The sequence below is a fragment of the Maylandia zebra genome, linkage group LG2, assembly GCF_041146795.1.
Source record: "Maylandia zebra isolate NMK-2024a linkage group LG2, Mzebra_GT3a, whole genome shotgun sequence".
NCBI lineage: Eukaryota > Metazoa > Chordata > Actinopteri > Cichliformes > Cichlidae > Maylandia > Maylandia zebra.
This window is the reverse complement of record NC_135168.1, coordinates 46,119,121-46,139,257: the sequence shown is the minus strand read 5'-3', so window position 1 is coordinate 46,139,257 and position 20,137 is coordinate 46,119,121. Positions and strand designations below refer to the sequence as shown.

The 20,137-nt window shown below is 42.4% G+C and overlaps 1 protein-coding gene across 2 annotated transcripts; it reads right to left on the bottom strand.

Annotated features, from left to right (window-relative positions):
- Positions 1–1,014: 1,014 nt before the first annotated feature.
- tmem255a (transmembrane protein 255A) lies at positions 1,015–19,761 on the bottom strand. Of its 2 annotated transcripts, none has more exons than XM_024805237.2 (10): positions 19,420–19,761; positions 12,703–12,845; positions 12,123–12,185; positions 7,844–7,933; positions 4,852–4,917; positions 4,618–4,703; positions 4,388–4,459; positions 3,897–4,065; positions 3,651–3,797; positions 1,015–3,419 (listed from the first exon to the last, which is right to left on the bottom strand). In XM_024805237.2, the coding sequence occupies exons 1-10, from the start codon at positions 19,475–19,477 to the stop codon at positions 3,276–3,278; spliced, it is 1,038 nt and encodes a 345-aa protein (XP_024661005.1). In that variant the 5' UTR covers positions 19,478–19,761; the 3' UTR covers positions 1,015–3,275. The 2 variants fall into 2 exon arrangements, with proteins under 2 accessions (XP_024661005.1, XP_024661006.1); XM_024805238.2 differs by having other exon boundaries at positions 3,897–4,059.
- Between the last annotated feature and the right edge of the window lie 376 nt (positions 19,762–20,137).

Here is a 20,137-nt window from a genome sequence, read left to right as displayed (position 1 = left end):
TTTGGGCTAAGCTCTAGCTGTCAGACAGATGGCCTTACATTAGAATACCACGCTGTACAGAGAAATTCATGGTTGATTCAATGACTGCAAGGTGCCCAGGTCCTGTGGCTGTAAGATGAGCTCAAGTCATCACTCCACCATCGGGCTTGACAGCTGTTATAAGGTCCTTGCACTGTCCTGGACTTTTAACATTTAGCATGCTAAATGAGGCCTGTCTGAGATGTAGCTCCGGGGTTTTTGCACTTTCTCTGAACATTGCATGCTCTGACCTTGGGGTAAATTTGCTGGGATGTCCACTCCTGGGGAGATTGTGGCGTTATGGTAACACTCATCTGAATGCTCCAGACCTGCAAGGTGCCAAAACCTCACCAGACTTGCTGATTATTTACTACTTACCCTCTTAATTTTGATGGAAGCATTAAGAGTGAGCTTAGTTTTTCAGTTTGTCACACACATTGTAAGACAAATCTTTTGAAGTGTTAACCATGTACAGCTGCTCTAGTTGCGTCTAACAACTATAAAGGTGGAACCGAGCGTAACGTCCGCTTTAGGAAGTTAAGTTCAGAGCACTGAATACAATTGATCAGTATGGGGGACGTGTGTACCAAATTAATAGCAAACCACTCAGCAGTTGTTCACAATGACCTAAACTCACAGTGACCTAAAAATGAAAAATTACAGGGGGTAATTTTATCCCCTGCAAACCACGAATACATAGCACCATAGTGCAAAAGATGTCAAACCTCCAGCATTAGTGTGTAAAACAACTGCTGGTTTCCTTTATCACGTCAGAAAATATACAATTACAGAAGTATGAAGCAGAAAAAAAATATAATCTGCCTCATATGTAGTAGAGGTGCTACCGGTGTTGTTTGACCTCTTGAAAATTTTACATCTTACTCCATGCACCTCAAAATAGGTGAAGCTGTGGCAGAAGTTCCTCCTTTGCTCCTGTGACCTACTGGAGAGGTAACCAACACCGAGTAGATAAAAAAAGAAACAGCACTATGTGAGTTACATAAAACAAGTTTTAATGACGTGACGAAGAAGAATGTGCAGTTTAAATTTGGAAAAGCCGTGATCAAAGCTGACAGTGACTGCTTTCTTGGACATTGACGAGGTTTCATATCAGCGAATCCAGCACTGACTGTTCACACTGAGCCTCACAAACTCCTGGGTCATTCCATAGAAAAAGAAAAACCAGAGTGAGGCTCCAACCTGAACCCCTTAAGAAGAGGATAGTTTAATGTGCACAATAACTTCAGGGGAAATGTTTCCTTTGTACTATAAAATGTTCAGATTAACGTACATGAGGGCAGGTCGAAAAACTGGCGCTTTTTAAGTGAACGAAAAATCGGATTAACGGGTGCTGAGCCACTAAAAACTCAACAACAAAAAATATATATATACATGAATGTCAGCATATGTGTCATGTGCTGGGGATTTTGTTATGTGGGAAGGCTAATAGAGACTGAAAATGGCGTGCAGGCATGGAGGCTTATTGGTCATTGTATCTGCAAGCAGTCTGTCCTAGAAGATTAAATTAGATTTTATGAATCTGCCAATTCAATTATTTTAGTTGTGCATATTACAATAATCTATAAACATTTTAATGTGTATATTAATTGGTTACTGTATGCCACACGTTTCTATCTATAACCATTAACTGCTGAGTGTTTGGTTTTGTGTAAATGAATTCAAGTAGACTTAAACTTGCAAACTGATTGCTATTGACCACAGGCTTTAATGATGGCCACACTCACATTTGTATTCTTAGATGGGCTTATTATTTCACTTCTTAAGTACTGGAGCTAACCAGGTGAAATTTCAGTACAGGATCCAAAGCTAAATTTACATTTTTGGTCTGATCTATTTCTTTATAATCAATATACCTAATCAGTATCATGTGATAGCTCCAGTCCAAATTGCACGCGAGGAACAGAAACAAGTGTTGTTGGTATCCTGGATGTTTTCTGAGAATTCGTTGGAGAAAACCTCAAAAATGCATTGTGGGTAACTTTTAAATGGTCATATCACTTTGTAGGATTTCAAACAGGTAATAGCTTATGAAACGTTTCATTTTTCCCTCCATTTAGTTCTCAGCCTCAGCCTCTAGCCGTGATTCCTTATGTTTGAAAACTGACATCTAGTGTTGTATAACACCTGTGAAGTTGCAGCCTTTGGTAGGTGTCTGATAATTTTAGATTCTGTCTAATCTACTGAAATGATCACGCTGGACCTTTTTTGCTTCTTGAAGATGGATTTCACTTATTTTTCTTTGTCTGCACAACAAACCCTCAGCAGATTCGGTGGATCAGGTTTGACTGATTTTATATGGAATGACCCTTCTGACACAAACGTGCTACTACTGCTACTTGACAAAGAGAGAGACACATATATGATGCTTACCTGCTTTGCTGCTGTTAGTGGAAACACAGTAAATGAGGTTTGGAGTGTAACTGGTATCTGATTATCCTCAACAACTACTGTAGGTACAATAGCTTATTTCTTCATTAATGCTGCTCTGCAAAGTTTGCCACACACTGATCAGGATATTCTTAAACATAACGTGAAGATTTGATAAATAGGAATCTTGGTCTGTTTGTATATGCTAGGCCTAACTGCATATTATACTGCTGCACATACATTATGAGCATGTAATACCTCCAGTTCTGCTAACTCTGCCTGTAATAATGCACAGGGACACTATTGACTGCTACAGAAACAAACGCCCGGGCCTACAATTTTTAAGTTTGGAATTATCTAGCTGATTCAGATTTTAAGAAATATGCCAAAGCTTTCACCTAGCTCAACGTCGACCTTGCACATGTAGCTGTACTCATCCTCCCAGTGAGGACGGGATCTCCATCTTGATGGAGGAAGCATTTACAGTTTCTGCAAAAGAGAGGTGAATGTAAAGCATGAGCTCTGTCGTTTTGTCCTTTTACAGAATACATCTAACACTGGAAGTCTGTTTACGTTGCATAAGGCAGATAGATGTGTAAACAGTCCTGGCTTTGACCAGGTTGTCTCTCTCGATGTGCATGTGCACAAACACACACAGTGCAGGCCAGAAGAGTGTGAGCGGTGCCCGGGGAGACGAATGCTTTCTCCCTCGCCTTGGGCTGAAGTCAAAGTTAGTGTGCTCTGTGGCTCTCCTCCCCTTCCTCGCCTCTTTTTCTTCAACACTCTTCTGAAGGATTATGAAGAAAAGTCCAGAGGAACTGTGCAAACACCCGATGATGTTTCAGGTGTTTCCTTTTCTCGCAGCTGTCTTACGGGCTGTATGGTGGGGGCTTCTCATCTGGAAGGTTGTGAGGAGGGGAGTAGCGTGGAGGGATCATTGTAGGCCAGAGGTGGCTGGCTCCAGACTGGGAATCGTCTGACAGGCCTGAAGAGTCAGGGAACACATAGGAGCCCTGCGAATAAAGGAAAACATTTATTACAATATATATATGCTTTGAGCTATTGTATGCTGGCATCAAATGCGTGAGGACCATGAGATACTTTATATGGATCCAATTGGTAACCCTAGAAACAATCGTCATTAGATCCTACTAACACAAATTTCCTGATAAAGAGCTTGACTGTTGTCCATAAATAATTAGAAGCACACACTTCTCAACTGCACCTTTAAAGCAGCTGCATACCTGCAGGTCGTAGGCCGAGTACGGTGGCAGGCAGGGGGCGGTGTTGTAATATGGGTTGAGAGACGTGACGGGCGGGGGAATCTCTGAAGGGACTGGAGCTGTGATGGCCTCTGGTTCAGATGTGCTCTCTGAGGCAGGAGCAGGTGTCTGATGAAGCAACAGAGTGCATTGATGTAACAGTTAGAGAGCTGCGATTACAGAGAAGCGGCTACTGATAAATCTGACATGCTCGTTCAGTGCACGCACCATGTCTTTGAAGCCTCCCAGCACTGCTGCAGTAATGATGCCCAGGAAGAGGGCCACGATGTTGAGGATCGTAGCCGACCACAAGAGGTGGTAGAGGTGTATGACGTCCTGGCAGCTTTTCACATCTGTATATTCATGGTAGCCTCCCATTAACTCAACACGGCTAGGCCAGTGGGGTAAAACAGAGAGGGTGAAAGCTTATAGTCAAGCCAGAAAAATCACTGACAGTGTTTAGTAGTTTTTAAAGATGCACCTACATCAACAAGACACAGAAAAACAAAACTGGGGTTGATTTATGGTTATAAACATTCAGAGGTTGCTGCTGGAAAGCTGGGAGGAGACACGGACTGAGGTTGGTGACACACAAACATGCAGAGGAAATGACAACCTACAACACATTTCTATGATGTTTTCTTAAAAAATAAAATAAGACAAGACAAGACCGAGTTGATCAATACTGGGCATTAATAGCCTAGAAAAAAGGGACCTACTTCCAAATCATGGATGATTTCTTAAACTTTTTCAAAACATCTTTATTCTGAGGTCCCATAAGAGGATGTTCTCTGAAACAAAGGTTAAAAAAGAAAAGAAACATCCTGGTCTGATACAATCACTGCTGCAGTGCAAATTAAAATGACACAGGAGCGCACATCAAAATATAAACACTGTATAGCGAGTAGGCACAGGTTCTGAGGGTGCGCGACCCCCTCGGCATACTCACTTCCCGCAGTTGTAGAGGTCGCAGCAGTAGCAGGTGTTGCTCTTCACTCGCAGGTTACAGGATATGCCTGCTGTATGACATGGCACCTGAAGTGCAAAAATTAGCTTATGTCTCTTCTCGTTGAGCCTGCATGGATTATTCAGCCCCCCAACAATTCAAGCCTATACAAATAATGATCACACTGACAGACAGCATTTAATGGCTCATTGAATATGAGTTAAATGTCTTTCTTACATCATGCTCAGACGCCGTGTCACTGGTGTGATAAGCACAGCGGCCCGCGTACAGAGGCTTGAGGTCCTGCAGAAGAAACGGCATAAAAGAAAGAACTGATGAATATGAAAATGCTGGAATAGTCTTATTTTGTTTGCCAACTAAAATTAATAATAAAGTTTTATATTAGACCTGCTATGGACATTTCCAGCTCCATGTTGGGAAGTTAAAGAAAAGCAAAAAACAAAACAAAAAAAAAGCTAATTTATCTAAGGGGCCTCAATTCATACACTCTGTGAAACAAGACTTTTCCATCCATTTAAACCAACTTTGTTCTGATTGGCTGCTTCTTGTAAGCAAAAGATTTGAAAAAGCAGGTGGGCGGGGATTAAGGATATCCTATCTCTTTTACATCATACAGCAACAAAGGGTAGAAAAAACTGTCAGAAACTGAGCTTCTACAGCCGTCTTCAGGCTCACAGGGATTACATGCACATAAACAGACCATTTTATAAAAAACTTTGGGCCAGTTTAATATAACCAGCTACCATTTTAACAGGAGAGATTTTACATAATTCTGTCTTACATGTTTTAAAGCTTTATTTTGTAAAATTTGTCTTCTTTCAGCTGCTTCCTTTAGTGATCCCCACAGTAGCTTTGAGTTTATTCTTCTTCAGGTGGAGTTTTAAGTTACTGGTTACAATTTAGTCCTTGAGATTCAGTTAATGTCTATTTTCTATAAGTATTTTGCTTTAGGTGTTTTGTTTTTGTCTCATAGCTTTTATGAGCCTGCCCTGTGTTTCCTGGGTCCTGTTAAGTCTCTCTCAGTATAGGTGTTGTCATGTTTTGTTACTTCCTGTCTTATTTTGCCAGTCATCTCGTGGGCTCTATGTTCCTTTCCCCCCTCTGTGTCCCCTCTCCCTAAAAAACTCAAATATGGATTTTTTCACATTTTCTCACTTCTTTTTCACTTTCTAGTACATGCTGCTTCTTCATTTGTTCCATGTTTCCTCTCTGGTCACCAAAGCTTGCACTTTTTCCTTTGTTTTGTCTTTTTTTTGTTTCTGGATAGTGACCCCAAATCTGCCTGACAGCATCATTTTGCCTTCATCTCTAGCATCCCCCTCTGTAACACAAACCCTTTGCATGTCCTCCTTACCTACATCCCACATGGAATGCTATATTAAGATGGACATCTGGTCTAAAATCTTTGCTAAATCAAACATGTGGACCATTTCTAGTGGGAATGCTTGAAAAGCATTCACAGTATTGTTCTTCTATTCTTTATTATTTTCTTTTCCGTACGTTTTTGGCATCTAACTCCTTCAAAACCATTCAACTTAGAAAAACCATTCAAACACCGTTAAATTCTCCTTTTTTGGACATTCTTCTTCTGTGTGAACGTCAGCTTTTAGCAGTTCAGCACTTTTGTTTTCAGGTTAAAAATTCATTTTTTTTTCTTTATCTCCTTCAAACTTTTTAACTTAAAATTCATCAATTATTTCATTTCAGCTCATACATTCAGATTTAAGCGTTCACGCTGCAGTTTCTTCAGAAAATGCACAAAGGTAAAATCGTCAGGGTGAATTATTGCTACATGACCAGGCGTCCAAAAGTAACACTGCTTGGGTCAGTTTATTTTATGGCCCTGGGAAACGTATATTTGGTCTGACTTTGTTTTTTACTGGGAAAGAAAAAATACTGGGGTCAAAAATAAATCTACTTTGAAAGTTTGACGAGGACAGCAAACTGTGATCAGGCCATATTGAGTTTTATGGTTTATTTACATAATTTTTCCCCTGTTCAAGTTATTTTAAAGTTTAAAAAAACAAAAACAACCCTGGAAGAATGACAGACGTTTCAGAGGAAACACTCAGCATACTTAAATATATACTAAGATTATGCTGAGATTATATCTGTAAACCCTCACTACTTTTATATTTAATTACTAACAACTATGTCCCTACTCATTATTACAGTTTAATAATAAAAACACACATACCAGCAAACATTTTATATGAGGTGTCTCCTTGGGGACCAGTGCAACACTACTAGCACTCTGATCCAGGTGCGTTTATTTGAATTTCTTTTTAGAAAACAGGAGAAAGTTGCAAGAAGGTGAGAACTGAAGACTGCTCTCATCAATCACAAGTGATGATCCTTCAAGTGAATGTCTGGTCAGACAGCCGACGTTAACTCTCAGGCCAAGTTTGAAGTTGTGACTGCACGTGCAAATACAGAAAACAGCCAACCAGCCACTTGATGACACTGTGTAGCATACTCTGGATCGTTCAGTATACGCTACGATAAAAAGGAGCTTTTATGTATTACCAAATCAATAAGAATAAAACTGACCTCACTGTTCTCTGATGCAAACAAGAGCCTTTTTGAGCAAGCACTTCAGATGAAAATCATTAATATCACAAATAACACTGACATTCAATCAGCTGTAAAAATCAAGACTGTGCTTTCACTTTCTGTGTCCTCAAAGAACAAAAAATGAACGTGTGGTTTAAAACTGCTACCAAATATAGCAAAAATAGATAAGTTTAACGACCATGCTCCTCAATTAATGCTCCTAAATTCACTTGATTCAACAGTGCGCCTCTTCAGAGTCTAGTGTACCAAATGCTGTTTGAAAGGAAAATGTTCCACTTCACTGACGCCATTAGTGGCGAACGAAAACCTGCTAATGGGAATCTCCCTTTTCACACTGCCCTAACTTACTTCAGCATAATTGTTTTAAGAATGCATTAGTGGTTACTTGTTGTTTTCTGTGCTTTGCATCATGGAGAATAACAGTCTTCTACCACAAAATAAATCATCTTGTGAGACACCCTTCTGTCTCACAAGAAGGGTGTGGCAGCTACCCCAGCCTGAAAGATGTGAGCAGGACGTCGAGGAGGGGATGCGTCTAATGTAGCCTGGCGCCCAATAAGAAGCCCGTTATTAGTGTGTAATTAGAATGATCTAAATTTACAGGATAAGTTAAATAAGCTTTTGTGATACTTACAATGTGCCTCGCTGCAAATACTCCATCGACGATGGCACAGCAGAAGGCAGCCACCACTCCAAAGCTGATGAAGACAATGGATGCCACTAACTGTGGAAGAAGATGGAGAGGCCCGAGCTTCATATTTGGGTTTTCAATAGAAGGGTAAATCTTAACATAAACGTGCATCATTCTCATTTTCTTTTCTCACCAGTGGCCTTAAACCAGCTGAAATTGCAGTACACTCATGTATATCAGTGTGCAGAAGTACAGTTCAGATCCAGTTAGTGGAAACATCTAGCACTCGCAGTGCAACCCTTTACCTAAACCCATCCACAGACCTCTTCTCTTTTCAGTCTTCGGTGAAACACAGCCAGTATTCGGTTACACATCACCCCACTCCTCTGGAGCCGCCCCACCACAGAGGAGGGAGGGAGTGTGAAGTGACACCACAGACTGAGCAGCTTGAGGTACAGTTTCCACAATCAGATCTGAGTCCAGATTGAAAGGCTGAAGCTCCTCTGACCTTTTAAAAGTGGACGTGGTTGTTCTTGGAGATTACTAAAGTAGCTTTTCATGAGTCAAAGTTCAAACTAATCTCTTGTGTACCTTGTGCAGAAACTCTGAAGTCCCCCCACCCCTCTTTTTTTATGCTGCCTATTCTCTGATTGGCTGCCCCTCACACACAGAAGGTGGGCAGACCTCCTGTGCTCACACCCAGAGCTGTATCCCTGAGATCACCATACTAAGGGGAAGCCTTCTTTCTTTTATAATCATAAAAATCCAATAGTAGAAAAAAGGGAACTAAATGTTCAGAGCAAACTGAAGCCTGAGCGTTTAGCTCACATGCACCACTTATGTGACCTCATTATCTATCACTTTGTGGAATTGACCAATATGTAGAGTACGTAAACAGCCTCGTCTCATAGCAGAATGTGAAATACACAGGAAAAAGCCATCGATTTGTTAATGAATATGAAATGTTACATTTTTGTCCACACTCTTCAGAGGGGAAGTGTCAACATGGCAGCCAAAAAAATTGTGTTCAGGAACACGGTAAGAAGGATGGACAATTTATGTCTGCAGAAACATGGATGAGTAGGTCAGCTGTTATCACAAACTGCTATGAGACTGTCTTGTTATATATGTCAGAGAGTAAAAAAAGGATGATTGGTCAGCTTTAACAATCACATTTAAAAACCACCAAAGAGTTAATGTTTTTAGTAGCATTTGTGTGCGTGTCATTCTGTCTGTAAGCATGATAGCTGGAAAAGTTTTGAATGAATTCTCATAATGAAAATTTAAATAAGATTTGGCTTACAGCCACCAAATTCTTCAAGGACAACTTAATGATGTATTGGTTGAAAACTGACAAAAAGCCTCAGTAACTTAGAAACTATGTCTCAGGTGTGTATTCTCAACATATAGAAAGAACCACATAAATGGTCACTTTCAAACTGTCCTTTAAGGTCAGTAAAAACAATCTGAAAAAAAGTCTGTGAAGGTTCTCAGTCATCCAGGCCATCGTAGTCTAAGGAGCTTGGAAAGAAAAGCGTCTGGACTTCTTTAAGTTGCTTGAAGACGTTTCACCTCTCATCCGAGCAGCTTCTTCAGTTCTAAGGTCAAATGGGGTTAAGGCATCTGGGGAGGGAACTCAAAACTGGATTATAGATGGCAGACAGTTGGTGTCGTAAGCCCCGCCTCTGTTCAAAGATGGTCGCTCACAGTGGACATAGATGCTTCTTTCACTCCTCTTTCAAACCATCTGTCCTCTCTGTCCAAAATGTGAACATTGGCATCCTCGAAAGAGTGACCTTTGACCTTTAGATGCAGATGAACTGCTGAGTCTTGTCCTGTGGAGGTGGCTCTTCTATGTTGTGCCATGCGCTAAGGAATTCGCATGATAAGGTGGGGCCAGGTTTCACAATGAGCTCACCCGAAACTCTGGCTGATTGGGACCCACACCCAGTTTCCCACCTTGGCTCAGGCGATTAGAGGATCATCAGGGGGTCCTTTTGTCCCTCTGTGGGGGAAACTCCCACTAGGTTTAAATCTGGGACTCTCCACCATTTGACCTTAGAACTGAAGAAGCTTCTCGGATGAGAGGTGAAACGTCTTCAAGCAACTTAAAGAAGTCCAGACGCTTTTCTTTGCAAGCTCCTTTGAATCTGAAAAAAAATTTGTCTTTTTGTAATTTTTTTGGTTTCTTTTGCTATTTGATGCCTCAAAGTTACAGCTGAAGAAATGACACTGGGGCTTATTAGACCTGACAAAACTCAGTTAAAGACAGAAAATTAAAGACATCTAAAAAGAATTCTGACCTATGTCTTTAAATTGTAGTTTGAGTGCTGTACTTTGAGGAAGTTTGTTATTGCATTTGTACATGTGGACATTGCATTCTTTTTGGGAATCATCTGATGGTGTTGGATATCGGTCTCACACTGCAGCTATATGTATACGAATAAGGAACATGCCCTTACTGAAGTCTGCTTCTTCACAGGTCATATCACAACGACTGATCGGAAGGTTTTTAAATGAACACTTAATACTTCACATATTTCTCACTGTGAGTATCAGTAATTAGCGCTTTACTTTTCTACTCAGACGTCACTTCACAGCCCCAATGAAACGTGTCAGCCAAGCAGTGAAGCTGCTCTATATACTGCAAGTGTCGCTGGAAATTTGACCCATTTTGATATGTCACCACAGACTCTGTGATATTTTTATAATTATTTTAGCAGGTCAGTTCAGTCAGGACAACCGTGGTCAAAAGACGACTGTTTTTCCATCTGCAGTTATTTATATTTGACCTCTCTGCCCTTCCCACATGCATACATGGACAGCGTAAGGCACAGACAAGACCAGGCATCAGTGAAAACAGATACTGTGCTGGTTAAAATCAGGCACACAATAAAAGAACGAGCTGAGGTAGAGGTGCGTTGCAAAGTGGCTGGCAGTGCACAGCAACTGTGGGAAGGTTAAAGCAGCTTAAATAGTGTGCTCTATATGGGATTTGCCAATTGAATGCATAAAAAGATATCAGCTTAGGCACCAGCTGTTGTGGGCCGGCGATGTCAAGACTGCGGCTGAGTTTGACTTTGCGGCCTCCCCGAACAAACACTATACTCCCTTTAAAAGGGTAACCCTACAAACAAAATTTGTTTGGGGCTATGTAGTAGTAGTTATAAGTCTGCTTAACATTTCAAATTCTGTAATACTAATGTGGGAATCTAAGCCTAGAGCCCCTCTCATAGCAGCTGTCTAGGATATACTTTCCTCTTGCAACATGGGCGATAGAGTATGCTCGCTAAGTGGTTAAAAAAATACATCGGATTAGTTACTCTCTTTCTTTCCGTTTTAAGTATAAAATATGTTAAATAATTCAAGGATTCTTCAATAAAAACTCATAACAACAACGACTCAGCACAAAGTGGGCCATGTAAAATCAGAATCGGAATACTTTATTAATCCCTGAGGAAATTATGTGGTTACAGTTGCAAGACAGCAAGAATACGCTAAGCCATCTGCAAAGGGTGACATCATATTAACTCTATGGATCAAGAACGGGATGTCACTCAAGTTCATGCGTGTGAAGCCAGACACGCAAATGCTTTTGGCAACATACTGTAGCTGAACTCAGTAACCTCGCTCTACGAACCGAGAGGAAGCTTGGACCACAAGCAGCTCCTCGTGCACCCACCGTGACAGTTAAAATAAACAGAATAAAAGCAGTGCATGAATGTAGACAACTAATACCAGTGCAGTTACAACGTCACTAACTAGTCACGCTATAAATAATGTCAGCACATGTTCTGTGTAATGAGATTTTATGGTGGTAAACAAGAGTGTGGTGTAATGTGCCAGGGCTCATTCAACACACACGCCTGCTGACTGGAACTCCAGGCATCTAAATGCTGTTGCATGATGGGAAAAAGTGTCACGACACAAACACATTCTTAACTCCAGCTCTGACAGAGCCTGCCCGGCTCCTCCCACCTGCTCCGCTCATCTGAAGTTTCCTTCCCCACATTCCTGCACGGACATCTGTCTTCCTCCACTTACACCCTATTTCTATTTCAGGCTGCGTAACCCCGACCCCGAAATTCAGGATAGTTTGTCCGATACTCAACACATGAAGCTCCTCGGGATGAGTGGGACTGCAGCTCCCATAATCAAACTGCTTTGTCTGCTGCAGGGTAACTGGGACTAATATTCAGTTTAATATCAGTGATGTTGAGATGAGGTGACACGAAGCACTGAAAGAGATCTCAGTGCACAGAGGTAATATAAATCCTCTTACCATCTGCCTCTTGTTCTCTATCAAATGAGCGCCGATAATTCCCAGAAAAGAGCCAAAGCCCAGCTGAAAGGAGAGAAAACAGCTGTTAGGGCATTTATCTAGCTTTGATTTCAGAATTTTGATTGCACAGTGCAAGCTCAGCACAAGTCTGATATATCAAGTATTAATAATACTTATCATAATCGTACAGTTGTTGTGATTTCTCTTTATCTTATGATGCTCGCTTTGTAAGTAAATTCCAATATGTTTTATTAATTTATCAATCGGACTAACGTGGCGTAACCTGCTCTACAGTAACCATTTATGTAAGCGAGAATGCTAAAAGCCAAGTACTGTGACGAACAGGTTTAGAGATTGAAACATATTACCTCATTCAGTGGATAATGACAGTGATGCTAAATAATAAATGTGGGTAATATTTACAGCTCAAAGACCTTCGGTGATGAGGTTTATCAGGGCTAGTGAGCAGTGGCGAGTGTGCTGGAAGCACAGCGACTTCACTTATCATGCAGCCTAAGAGAGAACAGGCCTGCTGGGCCGCGTCTGTCGATGGTAGGCGCCGGTGCGAATGTGTACTCACAATGACTCCTGAGTAGTAGCCGCCCACCGTGATGTTCTGTGTCCTGGTAGTCGCTGCCAGGCCGAAGATGAGGATGAGCACAGACACAATGAGCAGCATCACCGTCACAATTATGGATTTCCTCTTTCTTCTCTTAAAGGATCCTAGAAGAAATAAGTAAACATGAACACTGGCACAAGCAGTAAAGAGATTCAGGCATTTGCTTCAGCTCTCATATGGTCCTGCCACAGCATTTCATGCAGGTTCAGGTCTGGACTTTGAATAAGCCATTGTAACACCTTGATTCTTTTCTTTTTTAGACGTTCGTTTGTAGATTTGCTGCTGTTCTTGGATCACAGTCCTGTTGCATGACCCGGTTTCAGCCATGCTTTAGCTATCAGACTGACGCCTTCACATTTGACTCTAAAATACTTTGGTATCCAGGGGAGTTCATGGTGGACTCACCAACCCTCCACCACTTTGCCTGACAGCTGGTATGAGGCGTTTTTGCTGGTATGCTGTGTTTGGGTTTCTCTAGTGTGGCACAGCGGGTAATGGCCAAACACTCTGGTCTCTGTCAGAAGTCTTGTGGTTTGTTCAGATGCAACTTTGCAAACCTAAGCCATGCTTTCATGTGGCTTAAGGTGAGAAGAGCCTTTCTTACTCTGCTAAATTAACTACATTGTCCTGTACTGCATAGCCATTTCTGGAAATGTAAATCTTTTTAGTTTATAGCCTACATAGTTTTTTTCTTCACAGACTAAGAATTAAAACTACCTGCTCCTGATGCCAGCATCTGAAAAGTATTCAATTTGATACACAAAGGCCATCAGTTCTACTCAAACATAACAATTTGAAACAGTAAATATTCCGTTTCAGAGAAAACAAGGACACAGCTTTCAAGGAACAACAGCTGAAGCAACACATTTCTTCATCCATTCTGGCAAAATGACTACTTTACCCAATGTCGGAGGGATTCATCCCTTTTAGCAGCAATGACTTATTCAGTGACTTAAAAGAAATTTGATAGAATTACCTCCTTAACTTGCAGGTTTTCTGTATATTTTTGTGAATCATCAAATAAGCGCTGATAATTCTGAACGAGAACTTTGCAAATGTTTTGAGATAATGGGTGAAAGCAATTGAGAAAAACCACAAAGGGACTCGTGACTGTTCCTTAGTATTCTGCCGCCCTCGCTTTGACCATTAGTGGGCACTTCTGTTGATGTGTCTCTGAGGAAGTGATAAAACCTGAAGTATCTGAAGAGCTGCTGCATGTGTGAATGTTTGAAATATTCACAGGGACCTGACTGAGTTTCAATTTAGCCCAGTTAATGATTCAATTCTTACCTAAAAATTAGGAAAAATTTACTACTATGGTTAAAAAAGATTTTTTCTTAACGTCAGCACCTACAAGTGATATGTTCAGATTCTTGTCTCCACTCACTCCACCCTGCCTGCGGTCTCTTCTTCACCTCTCTCGTGCACGGTCCATTGATTTAGCTGGTTGACGTCAGGTATTTAAACTTGTCACTTTCACTACCCTTACTCTTTGCAGTGTGACTGAAACCCCTGTCTCCTTCTCATTCACACACATCTGTTCTGTCTTGCTTCTACTGGCTTTCATTCCTCTTCTCTCCAGGGCATACCTCCACTCTCCAGGCTCTCTTCCGCCTGCTCCTTATTCTCACTACAGATCACAATGTTGTCTGAAAACATCATAGTCCATGGAGACGCCTGCATGTCCATCATCACTGCAAACAAGAAGGGGTTTAGAGCCAAGGCCTACTTTGACTCAATCGAAGCACCACCCTCACATACGTCTCTGCGACTCCTGACTTCCTTCTTCAGTACCACAGTTCCTCTCTTAGCACCCCATCATATGCTTTCTCTAGACCCACAAAGACACAGTGCAACAATTGTTAAAACACTGCATCTGCAGTGCTCGTTCTCAGCACAAAGCCATACTGAAGATCACTGAAGATTATCACCTCTATGATCACTGCAGCTCTGCACATCACTTTTGTTCTTAAAAATCTATTTCTCTGGCATATTCTCACTCTCCAAGATTGGTTAGCACATTTCCATCTCTATCCTTAACCACCTGAACCTGCTGCGCATTCTTATCAGCTCAAGCTCTCAGCCTAGCCAAATCATTCCTTCCTTAGTGTTCTGCCTCTCATAAACTCACTATAAGCCTTTTCCCATACTCCCATCTACTTTCTTCATCTCCTTGACTTTTCAAACCTCTTCCTACAAATACTGTCTTATACTTCCTGATTCCACGATCGAATCTCCTAGTTCTCGTTCATCTGTTTAGAGGATACACCAGACACTTCCTTGGCAGGTTCGCACGCCACTGAAGCTGCTCTCTGTCTAAACTCTTGCCTGAACTCTGCACAACATTCAACAAATGAAAGTTAAACCTCTAAATGCAAATAAAAAACAGTGACAGGATCCAGTTCACCCAATATGGACTCAGCCAAAATGGAAAACTGTCCTGTGGTCCATCCAATCAAAATAAAGCTTAGACCCTGTATCCGCTGGACTGAAGAGGAGCGGGACCAGCCCACTTATTATTGGTAAAAGTTCAAATGCTATCATGTGTTAATGTGCCGTTAATGCTGAGCAATATCTACAAATTTCAGAGCAACAAATGACATCTATAAAAGTGATTTGCTTTTTTCAGTGAAGGACAGGGCCAAAGCACGTTCTACACGTATTCCAACAGGGTGGATCAATAAAGAGCTTGAGCACCTGCAGCATTGAAGAGATGACCATAAACTATAAATAATATGTACATCAATGTGCCAAAGATCAGCCTTCAACGGTCAAATACTCTAAGGTGATATTCCTTTAATTTGCTAAAGCCAAACCTCATCAATGTAAGAAAGGAGAATGGCAGAGAGAGGCAGTGGCTGGTAAGTTAAGATGCAGTCTTCAATATCTACTCTCGTGCATTTGTTTCAGTCTGTGGTTGCACAAAACCGCTCTTTCTATATCCTCGGTGATTTATTCTGTGGTCACAGCCCATTTTAGATTAAGCCGAGTCACTTCCACACTCAGTTTTATCAATACATGAACATGTCAAGGTCAAGTCTGCTGCTGAATACTGATGCTCCAACCTGGAGATAAACAAGAAAGCACACTGAGCTTGTGTGACTAAAACATATGGCTACAGTTCATTTCTGTCTCCATGGTGCCTGCGTAGAGAAGGACGCGGCCTCTGAGATTAATGAGCCAGAAATACATGTGTGAGTTTGCAGAGCTTAGAGTTAAAATAACAGTTCTACTGTGAGAAAACTACTTTTCCAGCAGGCAACAGAAGGAGTGAAATGACCATGAGAAACTTGGTGCTGCCATCAGAACAGTTCACCCAGCACAAGTGTTACACCCCGGCCTAGGCAACCGGGGTGCAACGCAGGAAAATAAAAATAAGGAAAATAAAAATAATCCCAAAACGAGATTTAAAGCAAAATACCACATTTATTTACATCACCAAACACCAGACGTCAAACTATTTACAACGGGGGGGAAGATCGCGACCATGACACACTGAAACACAAGGCTTAAATACATAGAAGGGCAATCAGGGAATGGACAACAGGAGGGAAACACAGCTGGGGCAAATTAGACCTGACGAGACAGGGAAACGTAAACTGAAAACACTAAGATAACACAGACTTTCAAAGTAAAACAGGAAACACATAACAGTCACGCCAAAAGCAACACACCGACAACACCAAAACGTAACAGTTCCCCCCACCCAAAAATCAAACATTTAACACCAAGTGAAAAGTTTGATCCAGACAGACGAAGCCGATGAAGGCTGGAGCGGTCCCACTGACCCTCCAGCAGACGACGAAGGCTGGAGCAGTCCCACGGACCCTCCAGCGAAGGCGGATGAAGGCTGGAGCGGTCCCACGGACCCTCCAGCGACGACAAAGGCTGGGGCGGTCCCACGGACCCTCCCCTCAGCGAAGGCAGACGAAGCTGATGAAGGCTGGAGCGGTCCCACTGACCCTCCAGCAGACGACGAAGGCTGGAGCGGTCCCACGGACCCTCCAGCGAAGGCGGATGAAGGCTGGAGCGGTCCCACGGACCCTCCAGCGACGACAAAGGCTGGGGCGGTCCCACGGACCCTCCCCCCAGCGAAGGCGGATGAAGGCAGACGAAGCTGATGGAGGCTGGAGCGGTCCCACGGACCCTCCAGCAGACGACGAAGGCTGGTGCGGTCCCCCGGACCCTCCAGCAGAGGCGGATGAAGGCTGGAGCGGTCCCTCGGACGCTCCAGCGAAGGCGGATGGCTGAAGCGAAGGCAGACGAAGCTGATGACGGCTGGAGCGGCCCCACCGACCCTCCAGCGGACGACGAAGGCTGGAGCGGTCCCACGGACCATCCAGCGAAGGCGGATGAAGGCTGGAGCGGTCCCTCGGACGCTCCAGCGAAGGCGGATGAGCAGCCCACCAGCTGCACACACGGACACGCAGCCCACCAGCTGCACACACGGACACGCAGCCCACCAGCTGCACACACGGACACGCAGCCCACCAGCTGCACACACGGACACGCAGCCCACCAGCTGCACACACGGACACGCAGCCCACCAGCTGCAGAAGGCTGGAGCGGTCCCTCGGATCCTCCAGCGAAGACAGAAGGCCGAAGCTGTCCCTCCTTCGGACCCTCCAGCGATCCCGGACGAGCCCCCATATGTTACACCCCGGCCTAGGCAACCGGGGTGCAACGCAGGAAAATAAAAATAAGGAAAATAAAAAATAATCCCAAAACGAGATTTAAAGCAAAATACCACATTTATTTACATCACCAAACACCAGACGTCAAACTATTTACAACGGGGGGGAAGATCGCGACCATGACACACTGAAACACAAGGCTTAAATACATAGAAGGGCAATCAGGGAATGGACAACAGGAGGGAAACACAGCTGGGGCAAATTAGACCTGACGAGACAGGGAAACGTAAACTGAAAACACTAAGATAACACAGACTTTCAAAGTAAAACAGGAAACACATAACAGTCACGCCAAAAGCAACACACCGACAACACCAAAACGTAACAACAAGATTAACATGTTACCATTCAGCTGGTGCTAGGGTGAGGCCTGGGTTTTGCTGCTGACACATGATAAAATGGCACAGTTTCAGAAACTAGAAGATGTTACCTTTAAAATGAGAAAACTCAGCATCACAATTTTTCTGCTTTTTCTCTTTTTTGGGGGAAAAAACCCAAACAGTTTTTAAAGAGACTCTTAAACAGTTTAGAAAAAGGATGCATAGATGGAGTTCCAAAGAGGCTGGAACTCTGAGGGTTTTATTCCTGAATGTAGCTGAAGAAAAAAGAAGAGGATTGATAACTAAACTGGACTTTAGTTGTTGTTTTATTAAACTTTTACCACATTTAAAACCGACTAGGCTGATATTTTTTGTTTCTTGTCAAACTGATACTTTTAATTGGACTCATTTGCACAAACACACGGGACACAAAAAGGCTGCGGCAGAGATCATATAATTACCATTAAATTTCAATCATTAAATGTTTACAATCGAAAGGATTAAAAATTAATAAAAGAAAAAAATAGATTAATACATAAAGTCAGTCTAACTTTATCAGGCCAGGTTTTGATCTAGCACAGTTTTTCTACTGATCATTAGCTTGTGGAGGGAAATTGTATGGTGGCTACCAAATACCAAAAGAAATCCAGTGAATCACCAGAAGAACAGAAATGGATTTAAAGGTTTGGGTGGGCCACAGAAGATTTTCAAATTAAAAGTGATACATGGTGCTAGTTTTTGAATGGCAGATCTAATATAAATGATTCAAGGTTTATTTAATTTAACTTAAAATTCTGTATAAAAAAGCCAAAAGTAACAAGAAAATGGAAAATTTTCTGTTAACTAAGGAGAAACGTTTAGGTAGCTTAAGCATACTTTACGTTATTATTGAGGTAGGATTATGCCTTTTTTTTTTTTACTTATGTAGTCTCATTTGAAACTTTAAATGCTTGTTTTTGTATTAAATAAATGTTTCATAAACTCTTCACTTTCTATTTATTTCTGATCAAATGTCTTTGAGTAAGGTGCCACTTTATGAAACAATGTCCTAGAAACGCCCCTGCCCAACATGCCTTACAGGGATTTCAAAAAACAAACAAACCAAACAAACAAACTCCAAGGCAAACTTCTATTGTTTGAATAATCAACGATGTGCTGCCATCTGATGAGAATTACCCGCATTGCCAAATATATTCCCGCGACTTTTTTTCTCGCGGTATTTGATCGTTTAATCGATTTATTTTTCATGGTAGCTGCCCGGCATCCAGCTGACAAAGAAAGAGAGAAGAAGAACACGAAGAAGAAATGGGTGTGCGGCAGCCAGCAGCCATCGGAGCCAAACCTCCAGGCTGCTCTGGTTACTCAGCGCCGCCGCACCTGCAGTGACGCGCTGCGGCCTGGGAGAGGAAAAAATAGTCTGCCCGGTGATGCAACGAGTGTTTCAGGCTGCTTTTAAAAGACATGAGAGAAAATCATAAAACGATTTCATTTCTCTCATCCGATGTAAATAACAGGTGTGGATGAGCATTTTAAGGCTCACCTGGGTGTTACGGAAGAGGTAAAAGACGCATGAGAAAATCCCCGCAGTGTAAGTCAGTTTAACGGGTTTTAATTGACAGAAAAACCTGCTGCAGACACGCCGCTGACCTTGCTCGCACACCTACCAATGCTCGTCTCTGAGAGGGTCAGACCGCTGGATTGGAGGCTCTGAGGAGGGGGCATGCTGGCTGGAGGACGTTTTACCGAAGTCCAATCCTCTTCCAAATAAAAATAAATAAATAAATATATATAACTATTAAACAATCACGACTCAGTGCTGGGTGATGTAAATCTGAGGGCTAACGGTGGACGAGCTGGGGCATTCTCTGACGAGCTGTCCTCCGTCCCGCTGAAGCCCGGGCCCGTCTCATTTACATCCCCGCGGCTGCGGAGACCTCGCTCGGCGTCCGTCCTCTCGCCGTGTCGGTGTCGGACAGCAGGTCGCTGGTGCTGCTGCTGGTTGTATGTGCGCATGTCACACACACACACACACACACACACACACACACACACACACACACACACACACACACACACACACCGAAAAGCAGCTACTCTGGATGCCGTTACTATTTAAATAGTAATATTCGTTACTTTGCGTTACACTCGCAAACCGGTTAGCGTGGATCTGTTTTGCTTACCAGCTGCTGCTAGTTTATTTGCTGAAATATATAAACTGATATCAAGAGGAGCAACTACAAGCCTCAGGGCAACTTAAATTAAAAATCTGTCTAATTGAACCTTTCAGATTAAGACTGAAGTTTCAAAAATGATGTTGATTTAATAGAAATTACAAATAAATAGGAGGTATGAGAGTGAATTAACGAAGAAGCTTCTCGGATG